This window comes from Peromyscus leucopus, chromosome 13 (assembly GCF_004664715.2).
Source record: "Peromyscus leucopus breed LL Stock chromosome 13, UCI_PerLeu_2.1, whole genome shotgun sequence".
Lineage (NCBI taxonomy): Eukaryota > Metazoa > Chordata > Mammalia > Rodentia > Cricetidae > Peromyscus > Peromyscus leucopus.
This window is the reverse complement of record NC_051074.1, coordinates 6298824-6313051: the sequence shown is the minus strand read 5'-3', so window position 1 is coordinate 6313051 and position 14228 is coordinate 6298824. Positions and strand designations below refer to the sequence as shown.

The following is a 14228-nucleotide window of genomic DNA, read 5'->3' as shown; positions in this document are numbered from 1 at the left end:
AAGGCCACTCAGGGCCACAGGGACCCTGCCTTAAACCTCTCCCTGCTCCCTCTTCACCCCCTGATCCCCCCCCTCTTACACACACACACACACACACACACACACACACACGCACGCACACACGCACGCACGCACGCACACTCACTCACTCACAAAACAAGCTATTTTTAAAATTCAATATTAATAATGACCAAAACTTTTGTTTTAAACAAGAAAACACAGCAATAGAAAAATCATGTCTGCAGACAGAGCCTAATTTTTCTGTAGTTCATATTTTTACATACCCATTTAAGCCCTAAGGGAACAGAGCACAGACTCTTGAAAGAACTTAATGCTATCACAGAAATGACCTTTCACTTTGAAAACATGGAAGCCAGTGTGCGGCTATCTCCCAGACACCCCGAGCAGCAAAGAACCGCGGAAAAGCAGACAGACTGAGGACGCTTATTTTTTAGAACTTCTCTTCATAGAAATGAAAACACTTGATGGACAAACACAAACCTGCCACGCGTTTGGATGTTCCGGCACCGTGGGCGTTACTTATTTCTGAGACTCTAAAATGCAAACGCTTATTGTGTTTGTTCTAGAATAAGAAGTAAAGTGAACAGAAGTCTGAGGCCTGTGAAAACACACCTCAAGAACACACCGTGTGACCTCAGTGAGAGGCCAGGGAGTGGGTCCACGCCAGCATTCCTGCAGTATTTTATAGTCCCGGCATTTGGAGTGAGCATCACCCCCTTGGCAGCCTCCTGTCTTGGAGAGGACAATGGGATGGATGGACGCCTCCACCCCACAGATGGGTGCCAGGTGTGACCCCAAGCCTTCTGCTGCGTGCTGGGACCTGAGCATCTTCGGTGATCAAACTCCTACCCTGAACTCTTACCCTTCCCTGCCTTCATGAAGACACTGCAAACAGGGAGACAGACCCTCCCCAGGCCCTTGAACTTGGGCTTTGAGTTTCCAGACATATGAGGAAATGCTATCTACTGTCGGAAGCACTCCATGAGAATATGCTGCTGTATCAGGAGTGAACTGAAACGCTTCCATGGTCTTGATGCTACCAATTACCAATCTGCAAGATTATGTGTGTAGAACTGGTTCCTGTCATTATGGAAAACCCATGAGCATTAAACAGGATAAATGTAAGAAATAAGGAAGTTGTGGAAGAGAATGAAGCCACACAAGCATGCTCTGGTAGCCCACCTAAGGAACAGCCATTTCCTGAGGGCTGGGGGTAGCTGTCTTAGGCCTGGCAGCATGGTGTCTCTGCTGGAACTCCTGTGCCCTCTGAGTCCCAGAGCAGATGGCTGCATCAGAAAAGCCCATCTACGTAGAAACAGGCAGTCAGCTAGATCTGCCTGTGACCCTGCCCAGGCCTCTCCAGTCCTTCAGTCAACTCAGTCAGCTCACACAGGTGTCTGGGTCATGCAACAGGGAGTGTGAACTTTGCTGTGTCAGAATCCATGCTGTGGAAAGACCTCAAATGTGTCCTTGCTTGTCTTTACAGCTCGCAGCCAGCCCTAGCGCACCTCGGGCCGTGAGGCTGACGGCAGGGCAGCTGCGGACTACATGCTGCAGGCAGAGGTGCCTCGGGAGGCCTGGGATGCACGGGAATGGGGAAGGGAGGGCGGGACCCAGCGATGCCACACTTCTCAGGGCGGGACCCAGCTTCCTTGGATTTGGCACCAGGAAGGATGAAAAGCAGAATGAGACAGAAGGAACAGAGCAGGACCAGGGGCCAGAAAACACGTGACTGACTGTGAGGCAGAGGAAGAAAAGGGATGGCAAAGTTCTGGAAGGGCCTGGCTGCTACTATAACCATGGAAATGAGTTGGTCCCCACAGTCTCAGCTGGAGTCCATAGGATATCCCAGGCCGCTTAGTCGAACAGTACCAAGATTAGCTTCCATTTTTCTGACTGGGTCTCATGTAGCCTAGGCTAGCCTCAAACCTGATATGTAGCTGATCCTCTTGCCTCTATCTCCAAGTGCTGAGGTTACAATCGTGGGCCACACACCTAGTTTATGTAGTGTTGGGGGTTGAACTTAGGGCTTCGTGCATGGCACACAAGCATTCTGCTGACTCAGCTACACTCTCAGCCCCAGTTCCCGGACTGGGTCGCTGGAAGCAAGTTTTCTTCAGGGTCAATGAGCAGCAAGGCTTTTGACCTTTACCCTTCTGTAAGGATCCCAACCTGTCCCACTCTGCTCCCTGCCAACTCCCACCACATAAGCGAGGGACAGAAGCGACCTGCCGCATGCAGACTTAGACCAAAGGGCTTGGGGCTGATTTCCCCCAGGGGCCGGCCACCAGAAACAGACACTTTCCTGGAGCGTCCTCCTAAGACCTCGACTCTAAGCCCATGTTGCTCCAGAATGTCTAATCCCTGCGGCTGGAGGCCACCCTCCCTTCCGTCCTGTTTAACAGAGTTTTTCATAACCAACAGCTGGCATCACCATCACTGACATGCCCCCTTGGATGGAAGCCGGATGCCCCCCTAAATTCAACTGTTCCTAGAGGTGGGCAGCCAATTAATAATCCAGGTAAGATAAAGCAGTTCCTCAGGCTGGCCCACACTTTCAGCCCCAAGTTCTAATTTCACTGTCTGGGGTTCAAAGTTTCCTCTTTCAGTTTTAATTCCCCAGGGCCAAATGTCAAATACTTAAGCCTTTCTTTCGTCTTAAAGACAAGGCCTGGTTAAGAACGGGCAGTTACAACCACGAATCTGCACACAGTGGAGTTGTTCCTTTACGCAGAGCAGGCTGTGTGTGTGCGGTGTGCCACACAGACGCCATGGAGGACTGCTCTACACCTCCTCCTCCTCTTCTGAGCACAGCTCTGAAAGTGGAGTGCCCCAACACTGGCGTCTACATACTGCACGGTGGGCTTCCGTCCCCGCACCCGTGTGTGACTATTCTCCCAGAGTAGGGTGTCCGTGTGTCACTGTGTGAGCTGCAGAGCCCTGGCAGTCACAAGCTGGGCATTTACCGTCCTGGAAGACCCGCTCCACGTTGAGCCCATAGGTGGCGCACGTCTCGTAGTACGTGCACCGCTTCAGGTCATTGGAGAGCTTCCGCGCCCTGGCGTCATCGATGACCCTCGGGTTGGTGGAACTTATGGCATCTGCAACAGACAAGGACAGTGTGCTCATTAGCAATTGCTCCCCGTGACTCTAGAGCCCACGTGACCCAAACCTGCCCCCACAGCCGGTTGCCTTCTGCCGTTCTGGGGGCCCTTGCAACTCAAAACCCAGTGCACGTATCATTCCTCCCCGGAGCCGGAATTCCAAAAATAGTTCACCCCCAAAACATAGGCTCAAGCTACAGAATGGTGAGGGCAAGGAGGCCCACGCCAGTCCTGACATTTGGGAGGGCTGAATTCAAGGCTAGCCTAGAGAGAGACTCATAAACCTATCCTTTGGGCTCACTTCTTGGTGCATTTCCAAAAAAAAAAAAAAGTGTGACTTAGGGCACTTGCACTTAGTGTGATGTGACAATACCATCCCCAACCGAGGTTCCTCAGGTACAGCCCACCAGGGAACACTTCATCTGTCTCGCTGGACAAGTAAGTACATCAACATATCATTCACAACAAATAGGGAAAGAGGTCCTTTATAAAGGTCTAAACACTCCTTTAAGTAAACCAGGGAGGAAAAAAGTTAGAAACCCCCATTTCTCAAAGCCCGTGCGCTTCTAACCTGGGAAGCCCAGCCATCGAGTCCCCACCTGGCTCACAGTGTATCCCGCCCGGGGGCCCCCACCTGGCTCACAGTGTATCCCGCCCGGGGGCCCCCACCTAGCTCACAGTTTATCCTGCCTGGGGGCCCCCACCTAGCTCACAGTGTATCCGGACCGGGGGACCCCACCTAGCTCACAGTTTATCCTGCCCGGGGGCCCCCACCTAGCTCACAGTGTATCCCGCCCGGGGGCCCCCACCTGGCTCACAGTTTATCCCGCCCGGGGGGCCCCCACCTAGCTCACAGTGTATCCCGCCCGGGGGGCCCCCACCTAGCTCACAGTGTATCCCGCCCGGGGGGCCCCCACCTAGCTCACAGTGTATCCCGCCCAGGGGCCCCCACCTAGTTCACAGTGTATCCCACCCGGGGCCCCCACCCTCTGCAGCTGCTTCACCCCCAGATGAGTGCAGCTCGTCTGTGTCACGGGTGCCTCTGTGCCTGCAGCTCAGCCCGGCTCTGCCCAGTGCCATCTTGCACCACTTTAACTTGGCGGTTTTCCTAACGCTGCTTCTCCTATTTGCCAGTCTTTGGGGGCAGAGCTGGCCTAACGGGCACTGCAGGGCCCCCACTCACCCATGTGTCCCCACTATGAGAAGGTGCACTGAGCCCAGCAGCTCTCACAGGCCTGGCCTCCTGCCGGCCAGGTAGTCCTAAGGGTGAATGGCGGCTCTTCAGTTCTTTCTCTGGCCTCTGAAATCACCCACCCCAGCCAGCAGAGAGGAAACCTCAGGTACCTCCTCAGATCACTACTTATGTCCCCAGCCTCACTGCTTGTGTCCCCAGAAGTGGCACAGGTGTCTCAGGGCCCAGTGTGCACACAGCACATGGTTACTGACAGCAGATCATGAGGAAGCCACACACAGTCCAGTTTCCTGCCATAGGTGCCCGGGGTCCCTTAGCCCATCACCAGCAAGGTCTAAGCAGGGCCTCAGAACAACTGGTCCCATGTCGAGATATAAGGGGTGAAAATGAACCTCAATCCAGGTCAAGTCCTGTGTCCACTGACTGGTCCTTGACACATGACTACATGCCTTCCATCCATTCCTCAGTTTACCCTCCCAGAGCACTGAGAGGCAAACGGGGTCACCTGGCCACCGCAGCTCTGGTCTAGGTGTGTGTGAGCCCAGCGCCTGGGCTCTTCCTCCGCCTCTCCACCAACAGCAAACAAAAAGTGGTGAGCATGAGAACACGCAGCCATCAAATCTGTTCTTTCCAGCCCAGCTGTGAGCCATGAGTCACAGAGCGTCCACGGTGGGACAGCATCGTGTCTCAGATGCAGGCCCACACGGCTCTTCAGATACCAGGCCAGCTGCTGGGAATCTCCTGGTCAGCCACAGGGGAAGTACTCGATCCGAATTCCGCTCCTGCTCTAAGACAGCTGTGGGGAAACCCTGCCTGGGAGATACACTGGCTTTAAAACGCCATTTGAAGACTTTCCCGAGCAGGCGCCTCAGCCATGCCACCCATGCCGCTCAGTGCCATCCTCTGGGAGAGGTTTCAGGCCTTTCTTAGGTACACAAACGCACAGACATCCCAGCCCCTTCCATGAGATGGGGCGACACCTGACTAGGACTTGTATTATCTGCTGTGGACTTCAAGTCATCCCTGGGTTACCTACGATGTCTGTACAGTACATGCACCGTGTACAACGCTCACAAGTTCAGAAGAGGTGACTTCTTCTTCCCCCTCTTTCCCCCTCTTTAGATAGGGTCTCACCGTGTATCCCTAGCTGGCCTGGAACTTGCTACAAAGACCAGGCCGGCCTTGAACTTACAGAGATCCACCTGAGTGCTGCTGTGAAAGACATGGACCACCACACCAGGACATTGTTTTGTATTTTTGAGACAGTCAATTCTATAGCCCAGTCTAGCTTTTATTGGCAATCCGTCTTCCTCAACCTCCCTAGTGCCAGGATGATTACAAGTGTGCACACTACACACATGGGCCCCAGGAAGGCAGCAAGACTGCACCACAGTAAGAACCAAGGCACTGTCTCCAGGTGACCAGCAGAGGGAGCTCGAGGAACAAAGCTGTCTTCACTCTGGTTTTAGGTTCTGTTGCAGTTTTGAGCCACAGGTTTCCGAAGCAGGAGAGACAAACTGACTGGCCACTGCATGCAGCAGAACACAGAGAGAAACAGTGTTCTCCGTGAAAACCCGACTCTATTATTTTGCAAGTGACAAGCTGAGAACATATACTCCGTCCATCAATACACTGCTTCTCAAACCCTGCCCAGGCTGAGTCTCGCCTGCACTTGAACTGGTCAATACCAGACTTACCAGTTCCAATAGAAATAACAAACGCAGTTCAAAATTAAGAAAACTCCAGAAGGGAGACTATAATTTTGCTTAAAATCTTGGCTGGACTCCAGTGGCCAATTCACGAGTGCAAGTCTTTGACCGGGGTGAGGGTGCTGACTGTGCGACAATCACCTTACTAAGAGGCCATCTTTTAAGTGACATGGGACACAGTAAGAACGAGAGCCCCAGGTTCCCTGGACAGAGAATGAGCTGCTGGGTGGAAAAGGAGAGACCAAGAGACCCCAGGAAACAGAAAGGGTGAGGCAAAGCTCAGCTGTGTACCAGAGCTGGTACTACTTTAAAGGGGTACTGAAAGTCAAAATAAATCAGATATTTGTTTTAATAAAAATAAATATTAGCAACTTGATTAAAAGATGTCTTGTGCGAAAGGTAATTAAGGCATCACAATGTAGAAAACACAAGAAAGTGGGTTTTCCTAAAGCCTCTGGGGTGTGCGGGGTGGGGGCCGATGTCTGTCTAGGGTGGATTGACTTCTCCATAGAACCAATCAGGAAACGCCTCAGCCCCCATTTCCTGTTTCAGGTCATTTCCAGATCCCTCCATACTGAGAACATGTCCACGAAACCTTCGAAAACGCCAGTGGAAGGCTAGCACTCACCCTGGGTCCCCACCAGCACGAGTGGGATCTCGCTGGTGTTCCTGTAGTTGGCCATTCGGCTGTAGTAATGGTAGACAGTCTGGAAACTGATCTCATCCTCCAAGCTGAAGACAAAAATGACCGCATCCACCCACATGGCAAACTGCAGAGAGAAGAGCGGAGAAGGGGCAGCTGAGGGGGGTTCAGGAGGAGGTGAGGGCCACACCTCTGTGAGCGTCGGGGCGCCCCTTACCGGCTGCCTGTGCACTGTGGCTAATCACTGAAGTCTTCTATGTGTACATGGGCACGGGACACCCTCCTCTCCAGTGTTTCCACCAGGGCCCTTCGCGTTCTGAGAACCCAGTCCTGCTGTTTCCCCGTGGTCACTGCGACTCTAAGTGTCTATCTACCCATCTGGGACCGGGGTGTGTGTGTGTGTGTGTGTGTATGTGTGTGTGTGTGTGTGTGTGTGTGTGTGTGTGGTGGAGGTGGGGTTAGTTCCACACAGCGTCCTCAGAACCTTTGAAAAGACTTAGTGGACTAGAGGTTGAGAGGGTACTGCTCCTCTGTGCCCACCCAGTCTGCTCACAACTGTCCTGGTGCCCACGCTGCCCACCACTTGAGACTGACGGTGCCTTTTCCAGAGAGTTCCTGGTAGAGCAGAGGCTGGGGCGTCACTAAACTCACTCAGCCCCCTGCGGGGAAATTACTACTTATTTTTAGGAAAGTTAAAAGGGGAGTGTAAGGCTAATCTATACTCAGTCCTCTCGGGTCACCTTATTTACACCAGCTCCCTGGGCAGGGTGAAGCTGAGGGAATGGGGCTCCCCACAATGCTTCTCTCAGAAGCTGACAGGACAGCTTCTAGATCCTGTCTCAGTCTGGTACTAAACGCTCTTCTCTCTACGTGTACAAACAAACAAGAGAGCCCCTTCTCGAAAAGAAGCTTATCCAGGGTAAGTGATTATGGCCAAGGCAAGGCACCCAATTTGTGTGTGTGTGTGTGTGTGTGTGTGTGTGTGTGTGTGTGTGTGTGTAAAGGAACACCTACCACAACAAACCGTAATCATTTAAATGTGGAATATTTACACAAGAGACTCCACACCCTTGTGTTCCAATGGCACGTACACACATTGAGAACCCTTCTTAGAGAACACACTCCTCATCTGCCAAGCCACGTGAAGAGGAGAGATTTTTGCCTTTGGGTGGCACCGGTCAGAAGACAAACGCTGCAGTGATCCAGAAGGTGGAAGTGTTCGGGGAGCATGCCCTCTAACTGCTACAAAACCAACGTTTTTCACTTTCAGCATGCCTTCACAATTATTTTTTCCTAACCATCAAGTACACTGTGTGACGGTTCAAGTCCATTTGTCAGGATCTAGACGGGTCTCTGAGAGATGGGTCTCTGGCCGTATCTGCTGGCGATTACTCTGACTGAGTTGAGGTGGGAAGACACGCCCACTGTGGGCGGCGACATTCCCTTGGCTGGGATCCTGGACTGTGCAAGTGGAGAAAAGGGGGCTGAGCAGCAACTTGCGGTCATCACTCTGGGCTTCCTAGCTGAGGATGTGCCGTGACCAGCTGCTTCAGCCTCCGGCCATCTGGACTGACTGTGCTCTTCAACTGTGAGCCAGGATAAACCCTCCCTCCCTCCCTCCCTCAAGTTGCTTTTCCTAGGGCATTTTATCGCAGCAACGGAGAAAGGAGCTACTATCTCAATGACATCAAGAGGATAAAATTTCACCTTGGTGTCTCTGGCTGTGCCTCCTAACCGCTTTTCACAGCTTCGCTGGCAGCCTTCTCCTAAACTTAGCTGGTGTTCCACAGTGACAGCAGCACTTACAGCGGGTACTGGGTTCTTCAGCAACATCTGCCCTAGTCACCACCACGATCCCAGCCAACAGGGAGAGATGTTCAAGACAGAAATGCCCTATGCGGCCTTCCCTAGCGGGGTGTGGGCTGTGGTTAGGTCTCAGCTCTTTTCATGGAGAAGATCACGGTGTAGATGTAGAAGACAGTAAGCCGGATAAAAGCGGTGCTGCGACCTCTCTAGATAGAGTTCAAGGGGATCACAGTACCCTAAAAACTAGTTGTTCCCTGGGGACTGACGTGGGCTAAGAAGCCTGGTGGGAGGGCGGGGATGTCCACGCCTGTCACTGCCACAAACAGCAAGTGGCTAATCCCACCCAGCAGACTTTGAAAATGATGTTACCCTGGGATCAAATGGGGAGGTGAGCGGGAGAGACACGGGGACAGGACGATTTTTTAAAAGCACAGAAATTTCTAGAAGCCACCCTGACAGTGTGCCACACAGATGCATCTGCTTTTTCTTCCTTCTTAAAAACTTAAAAGAATCAGCCACACAGATCCAAACTTCATGTGTTTCTAAATTCCCTTATTTTAAAACATGGCATTCCTTGTTCGGGCTTTTAGATAAGGTCATCAGCGAGCAAAGGACAGTCTGGCTTGGGTGTGCATGCAGTACTCACCTGTGCCTCAGGGGGGCCCCCTTCATCCCTAATCAGCAGCAGATAACTCTGGCCATCCACCACAATCTCCTTCTTGAACCTGCCACCTGCCATACACAAAAGGCAACGTTACAGAAGGGCACGGAGGGTGAGGGGCAGACAGACACGGGCTTCGCTTGCGGAAAACTACACTCTAGCCAGGTGGCTGCAGTGGGCTGGCTGGCTGGGAGAACTCAGGAGTCGATTTTAGACATCTCCCACAAGCGCTGCATTTTTAGAGCTGAACTCCGATTGCAGTATTTATTTAAGAACCCGTGCTCCCTTCTGGTTAGAAGGCACGGCCTCTGGGCAATGCCAGGAACCCTGGCCGAGGCGTGTAGACTTTTCACGTAGAACTTAATACGTGAATGGACAGCTTCTCGCCCCCTGGCACACGGGCGGGGGCGGGCTCTCAAAGCCCGGCAATGCTTTTTCATGCTTAGCAGCACCTGAGAACCTGCATTCTCCTCAAGGGAAACCCAGTGCTTGGGAGGGCAACAGACAACGGCATGAGGATGGTGTCTCCAGAGTCACAGGTCACAGTTAGGGAGGGATGCCCGACTACCACACACGTTAGACAAAGCTACCGAGGAAACTGCACAGTGGAGACAGGGCGGTGCGGCCGACTGACAAGCGGGGTTAGAGACCACACGGGTTAGCGAGAACCGCCTGGGGCCTGCGGGACAAAGGGGAAGGGGGCCCAAAGGCGGCCCCCCAACACAGCCAGGACTGGACGATGAGGTCTGCACGGGGGAGACATGTCACCTCCAGAGACACGCTGCTTAGACAAGTCCCCTCTGGTCGCTCCCTCAAGGGCTTCTGTCTTACTGTGGGGAATGCGTCAGTTCCTGGCTCTCATCTTGGGTCCTTTGTGTGGATGCCTCACAGGAACCCCAGGGAACCCACTGACCTCGAAACAAGTCTGCAGGCACCTTCCAGAGCCACTTCTGGCCCAATCACGGGTCTGGGTCACTTCATCACCCACAAAGCTGAATAACTACATCCTCCACACCAACTCCAAGTGTCCAAGGCCTTCATTAAATAAGTGGTTACAGAGGCCAGGGGGACTGGCCGTCCTTCCTACACAAGCACGCAGCACAAATGTGGACACACACACACGGACACACACACACACAGACACACGGACACACACACACACACACACACACACACACACACACACCAGTCCTCTCTTCTCTTGTGTCCACCTCATCTGACTTAACAAGGAGTTCTGCTTGCCTGCCTGTCCTCCCTTCCAGCTTTCCAATGACAGAATATAACGATCCCTTCCAACACTCCAACACACAGACCCACTGGTGCCGGCATCTCCCATCCTGCCAAGCAAAGGGGAGCGCGGGAAAGGGTCCGGTGGAGATGTACCAGCGAGTGGGGTCTATGTAAGCAGGGACAAGACAGCTGCCCCTAGACAAGCTTTAAAACTTCCCACTAAAACTTTAAATGTCCAAGCCACAGGAGAACTCTGCGACTTCAGGTCCCCAAATCAGATCCTTCAGCTAGAGAGACGACGTCCCTTCTCAGAAGGGCTTCCTTCCGTCACACCTGACACAGAGCAGACACCCCCAAGGACAAGAGCTGAAAGCTCAGCTGTACCCACACTCTACCACTGTTACCAACTCTGTCTAAACCGGGGCTACCCCACCAGCCTCACCAGAGCCACCTCCCTCCACCTCAGTGACCCCAGCCAGGAAATGGCAAGGATGCCATCCTGGTGAGCAAGAAGTAGAGTGTCACTCAGGCGGTGTGCGCAGCACCGGCTGCCACGACTACGGCTAATAGTCACAGTTTCAGGCAAGGGTCAGCACGTGCTTCTACCAGGACATCCCAACGGCCCAAACCTGCTCACGGGGGTGAACGCACACAAGCTGGGGTGGCTGTCAGCATTACTTCCTTGATTTTACTTTTGAAATAAGAGATGGGAACCCAACGTTTCCTGATGAGACAGCTGAAGTCAGACTTCAAAGGAAAAACAGCGTTTGCAAAGCAATCTGCCATTCTTGGCGCTGGGAAAACATAGAGATCAGGTCCAGGCTAGGCACACTCACCAGGGTCTGGGGAAAGCAGAATTTGCATGGAGATTGAAAAATCTTTCCCAGGGTCCTCTGAGCTCTAACTTTAATGATACCTGAGTGACGTGATATCCCAACTGCAAAGAAATCATCTCTGTGGGTCACTAGCAGGCAAGCCCAAAACACACATGTTCTTGAAGCTCTGGAGTGAGAGACGGTGTATACGTGGGCTGACCTACGGGTCTCCAAGGGGTTTCTGGGTTTGGCTGGGACAGTGGTGGGGTGGGGCTGACCTAGTGTCGCTCTGCCTATGTTCTGTCCTCACCCCAGAAGTGCCACCCAGTCATCCCGGCAGCCCCTGGCCAGTGCCCATGGAGGTAAACTCCAGGGCTGGATCTGTATGAGGCTTGTCTTGCTCTGGACCGTCTGGTCTCGTGCTCCTGTCCCTATTACAATGTATTGTCTCTGCAGCAAGAGGCAAAGAATGGGGACCCTAAAATGTCCCACCGCAGCAGCCTTGGCTCCCTCCCCCTCTTCAGACATAAGCACGTCCACGTACTCTCTCCAGGGACTCTCCCGCAGCAGGTGCCCTACACACAGCTCCTGTCTACTCCCTTGGACCCTGCACAAAAGCTGTTTCTAGACAGCTGAACCACACTGGACCCTCACAGGGCTTCCCCAGCTTTACAGAGAAGGCTGGCTTTACAGGAGTCATGGCCCCAAGCGAAGGGCTTTCAGACACATCCCCACCACCTCCAAATACAGGAGGGCACCTCCGTCCACCCACAAAGCCTCTGACAGCTCTGACATCACTTACACCCCGAGATACACAACACACGATTCCTATTTCCACACTTCATTTCCAGGAACACCCATGGATGACAGGCTTGTGTGGAAGGCTCCAGAAATACAGCAAAATCGGGAAACGAAAGCCAACTAGAGGGGAGTGCCCTGAACCCAGAAGTTTAATAATGAGGTAACCCAGCCAAGGGCCTGGGAACAAAGACTGTGAGGAAGCAGTCCACGACTAAATGGGATACTATCACCGCTTGGTAACTCTGCTGGAAGAGACACCTGGCTCCTGAGAAACCAGGCCCAGTAAGCTACCTGAGTAAGACACTGACCCTTGTCCTCCACTGTTTCCCAAAGACGGAAATGTCATTGGCAGGGGGCTGGTGGCTGGCTAGCATCTCTGCTCTGAGGTCGGAGACCCCAAGTCAGAAACACTAGAAACGGGAATCACAACAGCTGGAGTTCAGGACTATTTGCCCAGGTTTCACCAGCTGAGCAGCTTTGACCTGAACGTCTGACATTTTCTGAGAACCAAAAGTATTGTGGATTCTGGAATACTTTGGATTTCTGGGTATCATTGTTCGCTACTGAAAATTTCAGGATATAACTAAATTCCAACTTCATTGCTTGTTTGTTGTTTGTTTTTTGAGACAGGGTTTCTCTGTGTAGCTTTGGAGCCTGTCCTGGATCTTGCTCTGTAGACCAGGCTGGCCTTGAACTCACAGAGATCCGCCTGGCTCTGCCTCCCTGGTGCTGGGATTAAAGGCGTGAGCCGCCGCCGCCTGGCCCCAATTTCATTTTTAATGTGGGTTTTTCTGAATGGTGTCATGCAAATCTTCCCTGCTTTTCTAACTTTAGTGCATGTGTTGCCAACACACATATGAGCACTTAGAGCAGCATGGCTGTCCTATAAAGCCATCCCAGAATGACTTCCAGCCTTCTCGACGAGTGGTTATGATTACCTAGCATGACACTGCACTACGGTAGTTCATTTTCAAAGGGTGTTGCCAATCTCCACCTGACCTCTCTGGTAGGTCTCAACGACCTACGCCTGGCTCACTCCATGTGTGTGTGCGTGTGTGAGGCCGGGGTGTGGGTTCGCCCTGTATCTCAGAGCCCCACACAGTTGCCTCCCAGGCTGGGGACTGAGACGGCAGCACAGCCGGTCTTCTCTGGCTTTCAAGCACACTTTTAAAGGTCTGACTAGGGGTGTTTCTCGCCCCCCAACCTCAGCCCGTTTCAAGGTGACTATTCTGAGACTCGCACAGCAGGAATCAGCTCCAAATCTGGGACACCACATGCCAGATAACTGGGTTCCTTCTGCTGCAGCTCCTGCCGGGAGGAGATGCCACAGTGTATTCCTCTGGCATGCTGGGCCAGGGTCCCATCTCTGTCCAGTTCTGCTTTAAGGGGTAAAAATCAGAGTAAGTGGAATTTTCCCGTTCCAAAAAAGGAGCTGCCCGGAGTAAGCCTGCCACAGATATCTGCTGTTCCTGTTTCATCGTTCTCAGCAACTGGACTGCAAGCTGTGACTGCATCCTAACACTTCTCCAAGCAACGAAGAGTGCGGACGACGGCAAGTGCCCCCACACCGACACCGCCAAGCGTCACGTCGAGTCATTCCCCACAACGGTCTTGTGACGCAATCATCAAAGACAAGCCGGGGCCTCCTGGGAGCCATTTAGACAGGAAGGTACAGAGAGACCTTCCCTCAGCCGGCCTGCAGGAAAGCCAGAGGCTTCCGATTCCCCAACCTTCCACTCTGCCATGTGACCGCCAAGTTCCACATGACCCTAACGTGACCCTGTCTGCCAACGGTCCAGGAGTCTGTGTGTCATTCTTCTCACCCTTGGGGCTGGTGTGGAAGGATCTGAACAAGCCTTCTCCACGCCACACTCAGTGGGCTATCGCTCAAAACCATCCCCTTGCCTCGGAGACCAGGACAGATCCCTTCAGAAACAAACCATCAGGGCATACTGGTGCTGACCGTCTGCTTCTGCATGCACAAGCGAGGGCCTGAATAAAGTTACTCTGAGCCTGGAGCTGCCTTTTGGGGCCACTGCCAAGGGGGGACTCATTCTTGCATCTAAACCTAACCCAGTCACCCTCGCAGCAGGTGCCAGCTGGCCCAGAGTTCCAATCCCAACTAGGGAAGAATAACAGAAATGGATGATGCCAGGTCTCCTCCTGCCTCCGTTCAGAAGAACCGCGTCTAAGAAGGTAACTTCCTTTCCCCCTCAGCTTCATGAGAAAGCAGGAGAAGTCCCCAC

At 52.9% G+C, this 14228-nt stretch overlaps 1 protein-coding gene across 8 annotated transcripts in view; it reads right to left on the bottom strand.

Annotated features, from left to right (window-relative positions):
* The window catches only part of Agap1 (ArfGAP with GTPase domain, ankyrin repeat and PH domain 1), a 461561-nt gene that overhangs the window by 274787 nt on the left and 172546 nt on the right, over nt 1–14228 (bottom strand). For all 8 annotated transcript variants that reach the window (XM_028880390.2, XM_028880391.2, XM_028880392.2 and 5 more), the window contains 3 exons: nt 9122–9207; nt 6655–6796; nt 2988–3122 (listed from right to left, as the gene is read on the bottom strand). In XM_028880390.2, coding sequence (XP_028736223.1) covers nt 2988–3122; nt 6655–6796; nt 9122–9207 — 363 coding nt within the window. The remainder of the gene's footprint in view (nt 1–2987; nt 3123–6654; nt 6797–9121; nt 9208–14228) is intronic.